Source organism: Centropristis striata, chromosome 11 (genome assembly GCF_030273125.1).
Source record: "Centropristis striata isolate RG_2023a ecotype Rhode Island chromosome 11, C.striata_1.0, whole genome shotgun sequence".
Classification (NCBI taxonomy): domain Eukaryota; kingdom Metazoa; phylum Chordata; class Actinopteri; order Perciformes; family Serranidae; genus Centropristis; species Centropristis striata.
Window position 1 is genome coordinate 15,362,002 of NC_081527.1, and position 19,787 is coordinate 15,381,788.

The window sequence follows — 19,787 nt, forward strand, 5'->3', positions numbered from 1 at the left end:
TTTATTAGCTGAAAAAGACACACTGAGCAGGTTGCATGTTATATACGTCACAACAAATGATGGTTAAAGCACTTTATTTGTTGAACATAGCATATCATTAAATCGATAGTGAAATCTTGGCATATGTGTTATAAACCACAATAGACAAGTTGCAGCCTGTGTCTCATGCCAGTGTTTTTGTGTTCCCCTAGTATGACATCACATATTATAAAAATCCTGCACATGTTGTTTCATGTTGCAAACATGATGTTGCTATTGCACAACATACTTGAAGCTACTTATACCAATACACTGGCTACAATGAGGTTTTTAAAGACCATTATTGTAAAAATGTTGGTAACTTTTGTTTGGGTGCAAAAAACAAGAATTGCAATGTTGTTTGCTTAGTGCAAATAATACAAATACGCTATCTAACAATATTTCACAATAAAAAAAAGTAAAGGAAGCTTTTAACTAGTTATGAAACAGCCTCAATTTAACACTGATGCCTCTACATGACCTAAATAAGCAAACAAGACCCACAGTGAGAATATTAACAATTTATATAGTCCAAAAAAATTGTTTTCAATCAATATATGAATTTACACAAATGTGATCAGATATAGATAAAGCAATGGTTCCAACCCCTGTAAAGTCCATATAAAATACATAAAAAGCAAATTTCTGCCTTACAGAATCATGTTTTTTGCTTTTACAGCTTTTTTTCACCCATTTTGTAGGCCTTTTTTTTTTTGAGACAGAATGTGTCCACACTGAGGCCATAGCCTCATTTTAAGGAGTCACAAGCTTAAAAAGGTTGGGACCTCTTGCCAACCTAGCAATATTAGCAGATTTGTTTTTGCAAAAAAAGAATTAAAAGTAATTATACTATCACTAAAGTATATCTAGTAATGAATTATTGATGTTAAAATGCTAAAATGAGATTATAGAACCTATAATGTTATTCATGATTTTTTATTTTATTTAGTAGAATATTATCAGGAGATGCAACCTCTCTTCTCAAGCTTTTTCGACAGATCATCCCTCCACCTGGCACTTTAACTTACCCAGGCAGTGTCTGGAGGATCTCTGAGGAAGTATCAGAGGCCCTGAACGCCTCCTCTGGGCTGCGGGGCTGCTGAGACTCTGGGGATTGGAAGTCAATGAATCCAGGCCTAATTTAGCCTCCACTGCTCCACAAGCTGCCAGGAACCAGAGTGAGACTCCTTCCCTTTTTAGGGCTCCCTGGACACTGCGGTCTGCAAGTGGCACTACAGCATTCCTAGCTGCACTAAGGACCTGGAGAGGGAGACATAGGGAGGTGACAGTCAAAAATGTGCCATTTTTAATTATTATCCAGGTCTGAAAGACACAAACTTGCACTGTGGGAACAATGCAAATATTTTTAACAAAACCCTAATTTATTCAAATTACTCATATTTTACACCACTTTCAGTAGCGAAGAAAGACTGCCCACTGTCCCAACAGCTTGCAATAAAATCGCACCAATAATTAGGTGTGAAAGAAGAACTTATCAGAGTCTGTACTTACACAATCCACTCAGCCAGGGCCTGACACTGTGTCATGTAATCTTTAATAACCTCAGCCTGCACTGAAACTAGATGCTGCTGGCCAGGAAGTGTATTTTTTCTCCATCGTGATCAGCCTGATTTTCATGTGACAGAAAGAGAGAGAGAGAGAGCGGGAGAGAAAGAGTAAACACCTATCTTCCATTACCACAAGACACATACTCTAGTATTTTATGTCAGTGTCTACGTTTCAAAATAAATGCAATTCCTCCCAATTTGTTTAGTATATATAAACCTGCAACTAAAATAACAATGTAAACTGACTCTAATGTGCAGTAATTTGCTAAAAAAAAAAAACATGGATTAAAAATAAAATTATACTTGTTGATGTGTGTTTCTTTAAAGAAGTAAAAAGAATCAGACCAAGGCAGCCGCACTCATAACTATGATAGACACGTCACTATTTATTAACCGTGGCAGCCGATGTATTTAAAATAAATGGATTAGATGGGGATTACTCATTCAGCCTCCACTCCCTTCCCATCCTTGTGTTTTCTACTTGTGATATGACTACATGTGTATTGTAGAAAATAGTGATCACATAAGCCATGGTATGGAATATACAATAGGATTATCCATGGTGGAGAGACTAAGTCTCATCTTCACCTCCCACTTCTACAGGGAGCACGCAAATACATGCCAGCCGCTTTACTGTGTGGAATAAGCCCGGCAAAAACAGATTCAAACTGACACGATCCCATTAGTTTATCCAAGGTCCCTGTCCAACCACCCTGCATAATGACAAGATAAAGGCTACTAGGGCAATATCCATTAGTAACTGTTTTTTAAAAGAGCATTACCAATGTCTCTTATGTCATGGACAACTATTAATTAAATTAACATCCCCTCACAAGAATTGCACGTCATAATTTTTAAAAGAAAACCTAGTGTTTTGTTTTCTGTAAGTCAACACTCTCAGCAGCTGTTAGGATGGTTGTTGAGACCTGTTTATCCTGCCTCTCCCATATCCCACTCCCACTCCCCACCTCCATATATAGTGCAGTTCACTGGAAATCTTTGCAGCTCCCTGGAAATCCTTCTGAAATAATTTATGTGGACAAAAAAAGTCAGTAATCCCCTCAACATGTAATTAAATCAGAACTAAAGGCATCAATAAAACATTAAATCACAGTCTTCTGTATTTAAGTTATACCTGTCTTTTTTTTTTTTTTAAGATTATTTTTTTGGCATTTTACTGCTTTATTAGAGAGTGACAGTTAGAAAGGGGGAGACAGAGTGGAAGACATGCAGCAAAGGGACCTCTTTAATATAAGTTATCCAACTGATCCTGTAAATATGAAATATTTCAATTTAATAATGTCTTATGCTACTTCATGTGTTCAACCTCCGGAGCTGAAAAATTAATCCAGTGAGAAAGTGTCAAAAACTGCAGTCCGTCAAATGTCCACTTGAGGCTTGCCCCAAAAGTGTGTCCCCATAAACCGTGGCAGCCGGAAGCACCATCAGAACCAGATCCATTGATGCCTATGCCATATACAGTCTATGCTTTTTTAACTATGAAAAAGATCTGGGAATATTTTCATCAATTATTATCTAATGGAAAGGGGAAACTGAGAAAAAATATTGAAGTAGTCAAATATCAAACAAACACTATTGATCACATATCAGTCACCATCTGATAATATGGAGGACAAATAGCAGCTACTGTACATGTCAGGCCATTTCATTCAATGCTGTGTAATGCACCATCAGAACACTTGATGTTTTTGCTACATCAAGAGATTAAAATAAAGGTTCAAAAATGTTCAAGTATGTCTTGAAACAACAGTCTGCTGCCAGTGTAATGTAATGTAAATAGTTTCTGCTTGCTGTAATCATTTCTCCTGTTTATGCTGGCCTTTAAGATAGCCCTCCATTAAGTGCTTCCAGTGTAAGTGAGGGGGGAACAGTCCTCGTTCGAACAAACTCCAGGATAGTATCTGGTCTCATATAAATCACTAATGAAACACTTCCCAGTATTAACTATTCCTCATTGGGGCTGAGGATATGTACGGAAAAAGGGTTTAACCCTCAGACATAGGTCTATATCAAAAATATTTCATATACAGTACAAGACCCTCCACTTAGTATCATAGCAACCAGTGAACTCAACACGGCACCTATTGTAATTCTAAAACTAGCTAAGCTGAGCGCCTGACATAATTATATCTCTACTCAACCAATCACAGAAGCCTGAGACCATAAATAACAGGCTGCTCCCCTACAGAGCACCAGTCTGTGCCGAAAAGTCAACAAACACTTTCTCCAGTAGCGGCTCTTGCTCACTACTGGATTTGTCGTGCTCAGAGGAGGACATATAGATGGGGAGAGAAAGACAGAGGCCTACAGGTTTACAAAAAGAAAGAGAAAAAGAGATAGAGAGAAAGAAAAACAAATGTAGCCTATGATTACTGAGTCATAATGAAGGCTGTTAGACGGGACTGTGGCTATGAGCTATGTCATTAAAGACAGTGCCGAGTGTTCTGGAAAACCTACAGATCTCCATTTGAAACACTGGCCTGCTGGAAGACATAGCACAAGCTTCAAAGTCCTTTCAAGCAGCTTCTACAAAGTTATTACAACATTTCACAGATATTACACTAGTAATCACAATAGCAGAAGCTCTCTTGTAAATGGTAAGGGCTCCACTTTCAAGCCTTATTACCCTGTGTGTGTTTCTGCCAGACAGCTACCGCAGCTCTCTGCGAAACAGCTTAGTCCCTGGGGCCTTATATTTAGATTTTACGACCAATATTGAATTCTGACCTAAGATATTTTCACCAGTGTGATTTAAGATGTCACCTCGATAGGGCAACAAGTTATGGCTGCAATTACGTTCAGATAGCATCACATCACATGGCTGCGAGAGGACGCTGGTACATTTGTTCCCTCTGGGTGATGAAAGATGGGAATGGGAATGTGTCTGCACATAAGACATGTTATAAAGCAACACAACACATGCTTTGCTTAAGGGATTTGCAAATTTATCCAACCTCTTAATGTCACATCATCATTGAGGTGACAAGTCACAATGACAAAATGGCTGCATGGACACAAAATGACCAAGCATTTTCTGAGAGATCAGATAATATCACATTTTTAACTTGCTACAAGGTTTTTTAAAACATGCTCAGATTTTAAGGAATGTAATCTTATCAACAGAGATGCCACTACATCAAAATATGAAGTCTTGTCACATATCTCCTGACATATGTAAGCATGACATCATAGAAGCACCATCCTTGGCATGTATCACATAATAAAAGCAGATGTGCCCTACATTTCTCCTGCCCTCCTGCTATTTGTTTTATCTGGCGCCTCTCATCTGGGAAGGTGATACTTTCTAGACTCCAGTGTGACATATCCAGTGAGTCATAATCTTATCCTTGTTTGTGACATATAAAGCTTACGTATAGGTGCACATCCTGAGGATTAGGTCATATTGGCCTTTTACTGAGTGTTTCGACCAGTCATATCATATGTTACCATGGGGAAGTTAACTCCCTGACAACAACTACAGTCTTTTCCACTTTGAGGGGGTTACATTTTTGAGAAAGCACTGCATACTTGTCATTTTGCAGATTTTTGGCCAGCTTTTAGCACAGTATTGGCCTTTAAAATGTTAGTCTTGATTATGATTTCGAGGTTTTTATAGTTATGATGTTATTATTATATAGTTATGATGCTATACACAGGATATTTAGACAAAAGCTAAAATTAAACAAGTGATTGGCAACATTATCACATTAAATGTCATTATTCCCTACCCACCTTCAAAATAATATTATTTATGCAAAGCTGAAGGACAAAAGTATCCCTGTAGAGGTAAGGAGACTGTGATGCTACAGGCAGAGCAGCCTGACCTCTCTCTCAGCTCCTATGACGTTTTCTTCAAGCCTCCCTATTGGGATTCTGGTAGCCTACATTCCCTGCTTCAAGGTCGGCAGCAGTGGCAAATTAAATTACTTGTCCTGTTTTGTGGTGTTGGCGCTGGGTCAACAGCAACTTGGCTAAAATGATGAGTGCGGGATTCTGGAGGGAGCCGCATTTGTCCTGAGCCTCTGGTGTCATGTTTGCAAAGCAAGTCGCAGCGATGAAAAGAGCTGAAATCAAAAGCAGTGTATTAAATTCTGCTTCTGTAATCACTTGCAGAAAAAATCAATTACCTCTGCTTTCAAATGCACCACTTTATACTGTTGTCCTTTGGGTTTACCCTGCTGCTGGAGGACGTCATGTGCTTGCACATGGAGTGAAGCTGGACTACATTAGGCCAAATTTGTTAAACTCACACCACAGCACACGCCACCTGCTGGGCATCTTGGGTATGTTACGTGGCAAGCAAAAGTGAACGTTAAATATGTTTTGTATTAATGCTAATGTTATTGTGGTTGAGTGATGACTTTGTTTGTGCCCTAACCACAAATGTATCACAGTTAATTTAACATCGCTTGACATAAACGTCTTTCACTCTGTAGTCTTCATTTCTACAGCCACAATACATTTCTGTCATGTAGGCTGTCAGCGTCTTGTGTTAGCTGTCTCTACAGCAGCATGTGGAGTTTATCTCTCAGTTGCTGAGGGGGTTGTTATCAGCAGACATACAGCTTACACGCCACACTGAGGAATGGGAGGAACTCGGAGTATGTAATGTGGTGTCAAAACACAACGCGCGCAAACAGACAACTTGATATTATGAAACTCAACAGTTCAAATGTGTGTCACAGAGGTCTGTTTTCATTGTGATGTTATAGGTCAAATCAGTCACGAGTTAAAACATATTAGATATAGGTATTTCTCTTACCTCTGGAGGATGAAGTAAATTGGCATTTGCCCATGATTTCTTCACCTCCACAATAACACTAACATGACCTCTGAACTCACACAATAGGGCTGTAGCTGTAGCACTTCCTGTTCACCCCAGGTCACATGTTGTCAATATCAGAGAGCATAGCCTGAAAAAGTACAATTCACAGCATTTTCTCATCTGATATGTATGCAATACTCTTAAGCAATCATTTATGATGTATCATTGTTACATGAATCATGGCGAGGCTGAGGACAAACATTGCGATGGGCGATCAAGTTTTCCTGAGAGGAAGAGAGAGTGGACAAGTGCTGCAGGCACAGTTAGCCTCATGCGTGGCCATTAAGGTAGTGTTTGCAGCAGAGGGTTTACTGGCATGTCTACAGGAAGTACAGTCCTATAGTCGTCTCGGACAACCACACAACATTTGTAGTAGCTGTAGTTGAAGTGTAAGCTGCACTAAACTTCATAAAATCATAAGATAGACTCTCTATGCAGCAAAGCTGAAACGGCATAATACATCACAGTAACTTAAAGCATTATATAAAACTACAAAGCCTCCTGGTTTAATTTAGAATAATGATTCTAAAAAGTGCCCAGAAACCCAAAAGATCTGGCAAAAAATGTGTAAAATGAAATTGCACATCCAAACAGTGCTGGCTTCAGTGAATAAACTATTCTTATTCTTTAAGTGTTTATGTGTCGATTACACACATCTATAAGGCGATGAAGTGGACCTAATGATATGGAAGTTGTGATCAGAGTGTGTTCAGTGCATGTTGACATCACTGTTCATTGTAGCCAGAGGTCCTATACTGGAGATACTTGACAGTTTCAACCAGAAGAGGTCAGTGAAACCGTCCTTTTCTGCTTGCTGTTACTAGTGTTACTGTTAGACACTAGAGAGCAGCAGAGCAGCACCAAACAGACACTCACTAACTCCTACTCTCATTTAAATTATGCATATATGATGTGTAGTGAATCAAATTGTGTGTGTGTGTGTGTGTGTGTGTGTGTGCAGTTTTTTTAAGACTTTTGTGAATAAAGAAAGCATCAGCATTGTAATTTGGGGAGAATTTTGATATCATAATATGGCTTAAGTGACATATTTTGTTGGTTTTTAAGGCTGCATTATAATAGTAATTTTCGGGACTTGTCCCTGTTCTGTTCTATGATTTGATTTCACCCACTTTATCATTGTAGCCACTTTACTGATGATTATTTATTTAAAAATAAATAAATAAAAGTTAAAAAAAAACGTATTGTGATAATATTTTTGTGAACTCACCCTACAATATTTTGGCAATATTTAAATCAAGGTATTTTGTCAAAAAGTGATATTTGATTTTCTCTATAACACACAAAGATCAGACAGGTCTGTTTTGATAAACCTCACATACTGAATAAAGTTGGGACTTATATTTCCCTTTTAGCCATATTGAGAAGTAGTCTGAATTTAAAGGGGGAAGTGGCTCACCCTTGACACAGACGGTTAGACCAAAGGCAACGCCTCTCCCAAGTACCTATTGTGGCTTTATGTTGACAGAGTGGATGAATATTTAACAGGAGGAGGGAAAGTGGTAGGCATCAGATCACTAAGAAGAAAATAACACTCTTCCCATCATGTGACCAGACTATCAATGGTGTGATGAAAGACTAGATTGCTGCTTTTGATTGGCTGCTTTTTTTTCTTTGCTGGCCCAATGTTGAGCTTTGAAATAAACTTTGAATGAAAAGGGACTCAGGTGTAGACTGAATTGTCTTTATCTATAAGTGTGTTGGGTCAGATGGGGTCCTGTGGTGGGTTGCATGGCTGTAAGAGAGACGCAGGCAGGGTGGAAATGTGTGCGGTTTGCTCCATGGATAGTGAACAGAGGCTTATACAGGTGATCAACGCAATGCGGACAGAAATCAGAAAGCTGGAGCTGGAGAACATGGGCCTGAGGAGGACAGCTGGAGCTCATCTTCGAAAGAATGCAACAGTTCCCATCATGACACCAGAATGCAGAGGTAGACTCATATATACTAGACTATAATTAGCACCGTGTTGGCTAGACTGTACGATGTGCGTAGGCCATATGTGATTACATGAGTTGTACTGTTTTTATAGGAGTGGGCTCACCTGTTTCCTGTGATATTTCTCTCTCTCTCCCATTCAGAGAGCGTCGTCATGACAGTGAGAAGATATTCCATCTTCCAGCCGTTGGTCTATCATCGGAATTTGCAGTTGGACAATTTAAAAAGTGATACGTGGACTGGAAAACTGCAAAGATGAAAATTAGCATGGTGTTAACTGTATCTGACACGGACAAAGAATGGTTATATATGCTTTCTGTTAAAAAGAAAAAAGTACCAGCTACTGCCTTGGGATGGTGGCCTTTCCCAGGGGGCGATAGTTTAACTGTTAGCATAACCCTTGGTAAAACAAAAAACGTGTAGGCTATCACTGTCACCAAATAAAGTTGGGGTTCTTTCCCAATTTATTTCGAGTTGAACCGCTTATTTTGACTTTAAATTGCATTAGGTTCTTAAATACTTACAGCTTTTCGTCTACATATTAATATAAAAATGGAGCAAACGCCACTGTTGCCGCTATGATATCGTCACCCTGTTAAAATAATCGCCTAACTCATTTTTGTAGTTTTTTTTTTGCAGGAAACACAAAAAAAACTTCACCAAAAGTGTAACATATGACATTTATTGATCATTTCACTCAAAAAGGATGTAACAAAGGATGGCTATTGGCAAAGTAATAACACTGTGTGTAAATTATGTAACTTAAGAGAAATAAATGACTTAGGCAATTTTTTGAACATGCCTTTGTGACTTAAGCAAGATATATCTTGCTTAAGTCACAAAGGCATGTTCAAAAAATTGCCTAAGGCACATTTTATTTTTACTAAGGTATAATATATCCGCTTAAGTCGCACACCTGACATAGACCATTATCTTAAAGGGGTAAAATCACATGATCTGGTCAACTGAGGATGTAGGCCATTTTACCATAGGTGGCCGGCGTCATGAGGAGATGATTTAGGGAAAAAAAAGACAATTTTGACAAAACAAGACTTATTTTTAACAATATCAAGATATGAGTTGACTGCTAATTTTCAAACCTGTGGAATGCACCTGTCAGTATAGTGTCTTCACTCTCGCGAGATTTCGGCGTTGCGCAGTGGAGTACAGCCGTCCGCCATCACTGCAACCAAGCTAACGTTAGCCGAAAACCAGTGAGAAGAGAGCGAGTGACAACAACACAACAGACACACACACCGACCTAATTCCTGAAGGGGAGGTCGCTGAGTTTCCCTGCCGCTTTCCTGGCGTAGAAAACAAACTAGCAACTGCCTTTCATGTAGTCTTTAAGTCAACTTAGAAACGAAAGTCGTTCTAACTAATCATGTCCAACCTCAAAGGCGGCACCAAGAAGGACACCAAGATGAGGATACGAGCCTTTCCTGTAAGTATTTTCCGAGTCTGTGAGCACTCGGACGCTAACTATGAGACTCGAGTACCGGGGATGACAGGTCTCTAGGCTAGCAACTGCCTGCTAGCTAGCTGATCAAACGAGAAAAACATGTCATTGTCAAATAATAACTTCTATTAGCTGGACAAAGTGTCTGAGGAACATTAGCTTTGTTATAAGTTCGGTTTATTTAACGTTAGCTAGGTTATTGGTTTGAAAACGCTATCGTCGTTTAGCACTAGCTAACGTTAGCATATGTAACGTTAAGCAAACTTCTTCAGTAACAGACTAGCAAATGGTTGCTAGCTAAGTAGCAGGCCTAATAATGTTAGCTAACTTGACGCTAGCTAAGTTGCAGTCAGTCAGCAAGTATCATTACGCTATGGTAACGGCAAGCTCTTTTGGCTCTTGCCTGTTGGCTGTTATAGATGGCAGTTAAAACATTATCATGTAGTGTTATTTTGGAAGCTAACGCAACTTCAGCCTAACGTGACACTACAGTAAACATGCCTAAGGTAACTTGAGTAGTTAATGTTATTGACGCCAGTCCTGCAACCTACTTCTAGCACTACTGCCACACAATGATTTCAGCTACATCCCCAGAGCACTGAATATTACATATCGTCACCCTGTTAAAATAATCGCCTAACTCATTTTTTCAAGTTTTGCAGGAAACACAAAAAAACTTCACCAAAAGTGTAACATATGACAGTTATTGATCATTTCACTCAAAAAGGATGTAACAAAGGATGGCTATTGACATAGTAATAACACTGTGTGTAAATTATGTGACTTTAGAGAAATAAATTACTTAGGCATTTTTTTGAACATGCCTTTGTGACTTAAGCAAAATATGGTAACACTTTATTTTGAAGGTGTCTACATAAGAGTCATACAAGCCTGTCAGAAACATGACATGACAAGTATCATAAGCATTAATGTTACTTCAAAGTGTCATTAATGTTCATGACACGCTCATGTCACTCTCATATAGACACCTTAGAGTAATGTGTTAAGAATATTAGTGTCAACAATAAACTAAACTGATAACTAAACAATCTCCCTCTAGCTCTTCTTTGCTGGGTTCTTATCTGATGCCTATGAATGTGGCAAATTGTCAAAGAAGTGATGATCTTAAAGGGGTAAAATCACATGATCTGATCAACTGAGGATGTAGGTGATTTTACCATAGGTGGCCAGCATCATGAGGAGATAATTTAAGCAAAAAAAAAACAATTTTGACAAAAAATGACTTGGGCGATTATTTTAACAGTGTGACGATATTCACCCAGTCAATTATATGTGCAGAGTCAGTTATCATGCTGTGGGATATGCAGTCTAGTCTAAGTTGCTTGGCCTTTACAACATAATTAAATTCCTTGTTGAGATTGCTAGTGTGAAACACAGACAAATGCTTTTTCTTCAGTTGGATATCCAGGGTTATGAGTGGGTGTCTGGCAGAATGAGTCAGTGAGCAGATGAGTGAGTGAACACAGTTAATCCTTCCTCAAATGTTGAGTTTGCATGCAAGTACAAGTCCAGCTCATTAGACCACAGTGTAGACACTACCAGGTGGTCTTAGTCAATAAAATTCTAGACTTGAATTAAGTTGAATTGATCCCATGGCAGCTGTTGTATATATACTAGCTATTGAGACATGCTTATCCTGTGATCTGAAAACAAATTTATCACCTGGCCTTACTAAATGTGCCTACCCAAAATGTTCTACCCTGACACTACCCCAGTGGCTACTAATCTGATACCAGTGCACTCTCTACTTCAAATGTATCACCTGTATACCTGTTAGTATACCTATAAGTAATATGGTTAAAACTGTGTTGAAAGCCGGTTAGACTCAAGTGATGTAAGCTTAAACAAGGAGTTTTATTATTGAATTGGCCAGGAAACGGTAATGATTGTGAATCAGTTATCTGACTGACACCCAATCAGCTTAATAAAGTCAGTATTGGCAACAAAATGTGCATCCTTACTTTTCAGTAGATCTCTGTGTGGCAGACAATGTAAGTCCCCCCTTCAGGTGTATGCTGAGATACCCAGAAAGTGACTCCGAAAGTGACTTGGTAATTTGGTAGACATCACAATATATCCTGATTAAAAAATGAATGACTTCCTGCTTACCTTTTGCTCTTTTGACCGAATCACGGCTGCCTTTTTACCATCTCTCCATTTTCTGTACAGCTTTGGAGGTACAGTTTGAAAAACTCAAGGGCATTGTGTCTTGGTTTACTGACTATACCTTTTTCAATCATTCATTGTGGACATTCAGAAAAATGTAATTTGTTGGCAGGGGGTTTGGTTACCTGTTTGCTGGAGTCAGGCATCACTTGCTTTGTCTGTAGGATTGTAAAGCTTTTCATGCAGTGTGGTCATGACAGTGGAACAGTGTTCATGGTCTCAAGCCTTCAATTTAATATGTAATGAGTAATGTTTCCCCTTGAATATTGAGAGGCAAAATATCACCACACTGCCAATATTATGGTGATTTGTCAGTGTTTATTGGTTGATGCTTGATTTTGACAGCTGTCTTATTTTTACTTTGCTTTTTTATGTTGTTTTGGTTTTGTTTCATAACCTAAACAACACAATGTATGGCTTTGTCTAACTTTCTCCTCGCTACTTCCTTAATTGGTTTGTTATAGCACCATTTCTTCCACATTACATACTAAATAGATCTCTCTGTTGCTGTTGACATTTCTCCACACCTATAAAATATTGATTTGATCATGGATTTGCATTAATCAAAGCTATAGCTCCTCTGCAACTGCATTGAGACCCTGATCAAATTTGTTTTATATGCTTGCAAAGTTATCTGACAGCTGTCAGAATCTTTCAAGCATCACACACACTATATCACAGAGGGAATTACAAGTAACAGAAATATGGCTTGTTTACATTCCTGCTCATTTTAGTACCCATGCTCTACTGTGAAAGTCATCAATCGAACATCTGTGCGTTCAAAAAGCTGTACCTACCCTGTATGTGCTGCAGATGTGTGTATATGTTTATGCATATGTTTTGAAAACTGAGTGGACATAGCTTTACAAAGCCGCAGCTCTATTACTCATCAACAACACAGAGCATAACTGGATCTGTAATATGCCTTGGATCTTTCTCACAAGTGGTCTTCTATTTTATGATTGATTGTAATGCAAAGTATAAAAAAAAGATGTTGCTCTCGTTATTTGCTCATACCATGTGGAAATAGTGAGAATTAGACAGTTTTCAAGTAACCACAAATTTTTCGTCCTGTCCGTCCTAGATGACAATGGATGAGAAGTATGTGAACAACATCTGGGACCTTCTAAAGAATGCCATCCAGGAGATCCAGAGGAAGAACAACAGTGGGTTAAGCTTTGAGGAGCTGTACAGGAATGCCTACACCATGGTGCTCCACAAGCATGGGGAGAAGCTCTACACGGGCCTGAGGGAGGTCGTCACTGAGCACCTCATCAACAAAGTAAAGAAACCATTTTCTCTCTAATGCAGCCCTTTTTTGAAAATCACCAGGAGAAAATAATTAAGAGGGGAAGATGAGTCAAATTTGAGAAAATCAGTGACAACTGGTTACAGTTGTGTCTCTTAAGGCTACTGTTAAAATGGTCCCATGCTGGAAAACAAATTAATGTGAAACCCTTAAGAACAAATTCCATGCCTGAAGGATGTTTCATTGTATTAACAAACAAAAAACAAGCTTATACACTCATCTTCAACCAAGCATGGTACACCAATGGACTGTGAATGGACTTTGGATAGTATATGTCTGACAGCTATGACGTCCAAAGCCACCCTAAACTCTCCTCTCCCTTTTAAATAATTTGAATTAATTTCACAAGTGTTCTGTTTATCAGTTAAACCAGAAATAACTTGATGTGTCCTATTCTGTCAATCTCTTTGTATTTTCAGGTACGGGAAGATGTCTTAAACTCTCTGAATAATAACTTTCTGCAAACACTGAATCAGGCCTGGAATGACCATCAGACTGCCATGGTTATGATCAGAGACATCCTCATGTACATGGTAATTAAGCCCTTGCGCTCTTTCTGTATAAATCGTTTTATAGCAGTAGATGAATGCTGTACATTGATCTTAAACATTTCATAATACTGTGGTGGCTGTTATGTCAATTGCAATGTCAATGTTTTTATGTTTGTTCGATGGGTTCTGTTGCCTCTGCAAGTGGATTATAATGCCTGTTTGGCGTCATGAATAATTTTGTGTGTTTGAAGAAATGGCCTTTTGTTTCCAATTCGAGCCAACCTTCACCTACATCTGATTCTGGACTTTGTAAGGTGTTGTTTTTATTTGTGGTCCTAACAATGAACCTCTGTTTCTGTATTTATTTTTTGTTGGAAAACTGGCAGGACTAGTTGATTTACTTTAGCAGCAAGTCCAAAATGTTTGTGGGGGTGTGTGTGAGTGAGTGAGTGAGCCCTCGAGATAGGCACAAGTGTAGGCTAAACAATGGCAGAGTCAGTACAATGACTGCACAGCTCTCCTGGGGTTCTTTTGTTCTGCACTCTCCTTTTTCCTGTCCTGGCCTTACCCCGGGCAGTTGGCTTTCCGATGTTTAGCTACGGCAGACTCACCACTCTCTGCAATGAGAGCAGCCTCCTGTTGTCTGCCTACTGACCTCTAGAGGAGAGCCAGACAGGTGTAGCAAGTGTGACTTCGCTGTTTTCACCTGGTGTTTTTACCTCTTTGGAAGCCACTGCCTCTCTTAATGCCCTGGAGGTATTATGTATTTGTTTAGGAGAGGTAGGGCAAATGCACATTTTAATGCATGATTCATTCGTTTTAATCCTAAGTATACATATTTATGTTTTGTTAAACGTTAGCCCCTGTTACCTGCTATTTATTTATTTTATATAGTAATTTAATTGAAGAAACATAAACTCATTCACTTCTCAAATGAAGAAGAAAAGAAGTAGAGCCATCACAAAGCCAAACCCCATAAACTCATAAAACAGGCTTTTGGAAATTGGCAGGACTAAAAGTGAGTGCTCTTTTACACAATAAAAAAAATTGCCATGCAAATCACATTATGGTGCCATGTAATGGGTAGGTAGAAACCACCTCCTATAATTTTGCACTGGCTAATATTTATAATTTTGAATGTCTCTTTGTAATGTCACATGTTTTTACTGAGTGGCATTGTAAATATTTTATCAACTACACCCCCCTTGAATATTAATGCTTTCTGGAAGGGGCTTTTGTCGTAACCTTGTGTTTTCTGGGAATCATTCAGACACCTACGAGTCCTTTTCTTCTGCCACTCTAATGCCTTCATAAAAGCTTAACACCCTGTCAGTGGGAGTGTATAGTATATAATGAAAGGTTTGCTGGCATATCCAGCCCCAGTAAAAAGTACTTTTCATCACATTGAATTACAGTGGATGGAGCTTTTTCTTTTTAACACTGTTAAGCATATAAAATGCTTGATATGCATACTTGAAGTGAAGTAGTTTCACCCCTGCTTCTAAAGCTTCTTAACATGCATGTGATTATATGAATGGAATTTAGTCCGTTTGGGCCATAGTACTTTTTTTTCCATTCATACAGTATTCAATGTCTTTTTCACCCCATTCTCTCTCATCTCCCAGGATCGGGTCTATGTTCAACAAAACAATGTGGAGAATGTGTACAACCTCGGCCTCATCATATTCAGGGACCAGGTGGTGCGCTACGGCTGCATTCGAGACCACCTTCGACAGACGTTACTGGACATGATTGCTCGCGAGAGGAAGGGAGAGGTTGTAGATAGGTAAGCTGGAGTACTACATCACTGCTTGATTTCTGCTCCAGGATGCACCATATTTTGGTTGAATTAGTAAATTGGGTGACATGGAGCAAGTTTCCTAGATATTTATCTTGATCATTGTTATGCATAATCATGCATTTAAATTTGTTTCTAATTTTTTTAGTTAATTTTATTGTGGTAGTTTATCATTTTCCTAAAAGTAACTTTTAATAATTGTTAATATGAAAGCCTCACCTTTTTTTTTTTTTTGTGTTATCCGTTGCAGGGGCGCCATCAGAAACGCCTGCCAGATGCTGATGATTCTCGGACTTGATGGCAGGTCTGTGTATGAGGAAGACTTTGAGGGTCCTTTCTTAGATATGTCAGCAGAATTCTTCCAGGTAAGTCTGCGGTGAATTCCTGGTGTCTTTCTGTTTTTGTAACCAATGAAAACCTTCGTTAAAAAACAAACACACAATATGTTTTGTTTCAGATGGAGAGCCAAAAGTTCCTCGCAGAAAACAGTGCCAGTGTCTACATTAAGAAGGTAGAGGCCAGAATCAATGAAGAGATTGAGCGAGTCATGCATTGCCTGGACAAGACTACAGAGGAGCCCATTGTCAAAGTGGTTGAAAGGGAGCTCATTTCTAAACACATGAAGACAATTGTGGAGATGGAGAACTCTGGCCTCGTCCATATGCTGAAGAACGGCAAGACAGAAGGTAGCAGCTTTGGCTATTTTAAGTCCCTCATTTAAATGAATTATGATTTTGAAATAAAGATCTAAGCAATGCATTTTATTTCAGAATCAAGAACTCCAATGGTGTCCTTTTTCAGGCTGCCCTCAACAGTTTGTTTTTATTTCTCTTGATCTTTCCCCACCATGTCTCCCTCTCAGATCTGGCATGCATGTACAAGCTGTTCAGCCGTGTGCCAAATGGCCTGAAAACGATGTGCGAGTGTATGAGCTCTTACTTGAGGGAGCAAGGCAAAGCTCTGGTGTCAGAAGAGGGAGAGGGCAAGAACCCTGTCGACTATATACAGGTATGCTGGTTGAACACAACTTAAGACACTAAAGCCCTACTCAAAATTATGAATGTGAGAGAGATGTTGCTTGTTATCGGTTAAATCACCTCTATGTAATTGCCTCCCCCACAGGGTCTGCTAGACCTGAAGACACGATTCGATCGTTTCCTCCTTGAATCTTTCAACAATGATAGACTCTTCAAACAAACCATAGCAGGAGACTTTGAGTATTTTCTCAACCTCAACTCCCGCTCACCAGAGTACCTATCACTCTTTATTGATGACAAGCTCAAGAAGGGTGTCAAAGGGGTATGAAGTGTCTTTCAATGTATAGCAAATATCTGCATTTTGTGAGATTTTTTTTATTACATTGTCCCATTTCTCTTTCCCTATCCTGTCTGACCAGTTGACAGAACAGGAAGTGGAGTCAATCCTTGACAAGGCCATGGTGTTGTTCCGGTTTATGCAGGAGAAGGATGTGTTCGAAAGGTACTACAAGCAACATCTGGGCCGCAGGCTGCTCAGCAACAAGAGTGTTTCAGACGACTCGGAGAAGAACATGATCTCTAAGCTCAAGGTAAAGGAATGAGAATGCTTTGGATACAAATGTTTATGCATGTTATGCAATTTGTACTGTTTTCCATTATTTCTTCCTCTGTGCTCTTGTTTTCTTGTCTTCACCCTGTTTAAATCAACTGTCCGCAGTTCCAGCTCACTGTTCTGTTTTTATCCTTTGCAGACAGAATGTGGCTGTCAGTTCACCTCGAAACTGGAAGGGATGTTCAGGGACATGAGCATCTCCAATACTACCATGGACGAGTTCAGGCAACACATACAAACCACATCGGTAAGGCAGTCAGACACCTTTTCAGAGAAACAAAACACTAGTTATTTTAAACGAGCACACAAATTCATGAACTCAATTTGAACTAAACTGGTGGAATTTCCACTGGAAGAGAGTCTTTAATCATTAATACATGAGATGTTTTGTAGCATTTATTTTGTAATCGAGATGTAATAACTTTTATGTTATGTCAAGATGTATATTGCTATAAATTCTTTGAAAAAAAGTCCATGAATCTCTTTCAGGCATCTTTAAGTGGTGTGGACCTAACAGTAAGAGTTCTTACAACTGGCTACTGGCCTACACAGTCTGCAACACCTAAATGCACCATCCCCCCTGCTCCCAGACACGCCTTTGAAGTCTTTAGAAGGTAATGCTCCTTGAAATACTCTCAAATATTTGACTGTACATGGGGAGACTCGATGCCCTTCTGTGTGGTTTCTAAAGAACTGGGTCCTGCCTTTTTATATGACAGGTTTTACCTCGCGAAGCACAGTGGTAGACAGCTCACACTGCAACACCATATGGGCGGGGCAGACCTAAACGCAACTTTCTACGGAACTATTAAAAAGGTAGACACAATATGTACTTTTGGCATTTGATTGTAAAACACTTACATTTCTAAGTTTGGAGTATCATGTCGACTTCCTTTCTACTGCATTTGCAGGAGGATGGTTCAGAGGTGGGTGTGGGAGGTGCTCAGGTGACAGGCTCTAACACCCGCAAGCACATCCTGCAGGTCTCTACCTTTCAGATGACCATCCTCATGCTCTTCAATAACAGAGAAAAGTGCACTTTCGAGGTGGGGACACAGTAAAGCACCTTTATAAGAACATTAGATTTGTCTTTGTATAGGTTATTTTTGCTTACTGTATGATTTGTGAGGACAGAATTTGACAAAAATCCATGTCCCCCTCTTTACAACCTTTTCACTCATTCTGTCCCCGTCTAAAGGAGATCCAGCAGGAGACAGATATTCCTGAGCGGGAGTTAGTGCGAGCGTTGCAGTCTTTGGCCTGTGGGAAGCCGACACAGAGAGTTCTCACCAAGGAGCCAAAGTCTAAGGAGATTGAGAGCGGCCATGTGTTTACAGTTAATGATCAGTTTACTTCCAAACTGCACAGAGTCAAAATACAGACAGGTGGGCAAAGTGTTTGTACAATCCCCCACTATTGTGTTTCAGCCTTTCAGATATATGACATCCTCTGTTCAGAAATGCACTGTAACATGGAACTGGGGTGGGATTCTTCCTTTCTGCTAATATAAAACAGTACCTTAAGAGATTTTCTACATTTTCTCTTGAAACCTCATCTTGTCTCTGTATTACACTTTCCCAGTTGCTGCTAAACAAGGTGAATCAGACCCCGAAAGGAAAGAAACGCGGCAGAAAGTGGATGATGACAGGAAGCATGAGATTGAGGCAGCCATTGTCCGAATCATGAAGTCAAGGAAGAAGATGCAGCACAATGTCCTGGTGGCAGAGGTAAGGAACACATGAGAATACAAATTTTGGTCCATTTCACTTTAATAATTGGCAGCCATTTTAATCCAGTCATTTTCCATCTTTCACACTTCTTGATCCAGAAACTCCTAAATGTTTTTATTGCAATTTAAAGGCAACTTTAATGTTAAAATGTCCACTTTTCTTACATTTTGTGACTTTGTGTCTTCAGGTAACTCAGCAGCTCCGGGCACGTTTTCTTCCGAGCCCTGTCGTAATTAAAAAACGTATAGAAGGACTAATAGAAAGAGAATACTTGGCTAGGACGCCAGAAGATCGCAAAGTGTACACCTATGTTGCATAGAAGATGAACTTTGGATGGGAGGAGGAAGAGACTGGATGGGGGGGAATGGGATTTGTTTGTTTTCTTTGGACTGTTGTTACGCATGGACTGGAAGTTTCTTTTAAAGACAAATGCTGGGAACCTGATTCATCCTCCCTTACAAAAACACAATAAACAGGCATAAATGGGAAATAAAAATGTCAGCGCAGAAATAAAATCCATCAAAAGTTGTAGATGATTTTTGAATCGGGCCCAGTCTTCCTATTCCCTGTGAGTTTTAACATGGATGGATCCAGCTTCAAGCTTTTCACTGTTTTACCCTTGTAGAGATCAAACTTGCAAAGAATCCCTTGGGAAAAATGTGAATGCACCACATTATTTTTTTGTTTCAATACTGTATAAAAATAATAAAACTATTAAAAACAGCAAATGTGGATTGTTACAAAACAAAAATAAAAAATAATGAGTATTGATGCTCTGTAGTTTTTCACAGAAACGGTCTGCTACATTTGACTATTACCGTACATATTTTTCCTC

At 39.2% G+C, this 19,787-nt stretch overlaps 1 protein-coding gene and 1 long non-coding RNA gene across 2 annotated transcripts; one reads left to right on the plus strand and one right to left on the minus strand.

Moving 5' to 3' along the window:
* Positions 1-1,122: 1,122 nt before the first annotated feature.
* On the minus strand, positions 1,123-10,241 carry LOC131980641 (uncharacterized). Its single transcript, XR_009395232.1, has 4 exons — positions 9,650-10,241; positions 9,489-9,571; positions 8,495-8,635; positions 1,123-1,278 (listed from the first exon to the last, which is right to left on the minus strand). It is a non-coding gene; the product is annotated as an uncharacterized LOC131980641 (long non-coding RNA).
* Positions 9,557-19,645, plus strand: LOC131980635 (cullin-3-like). The gene is made up of 16 exons (XM_059344890.1): positions 9,557-9,832; positions 13,119-13,316; positions 13,763-13,876; positions 15,460-15,620; positions 15,883-15,997; positions 16,090-16,318; positions 16,495-16,640; positions 16,755-16,931; positions 17,029-17,199; positions 17,362-17,469; positions 17,712-17,836; positions 17,942-18,038; positions 18,134-18,268; positions 18,421-18,607; positions 18,804-18,949; positions 19,140-19,645. Exons 1-16 carry the CDS (start codon positions 9,773-9,775, stop codon positions 19,269-19,271), a joined length of 2,301 nt encoding a protein of 766 aa, XP_059200873.1. The 5' UTR covers positions 9,557-9,772; the 3' UTR covers positions 19,272-19,645.
* Positions 19,646-19,787: the final 142 nt, after the last annotated feature.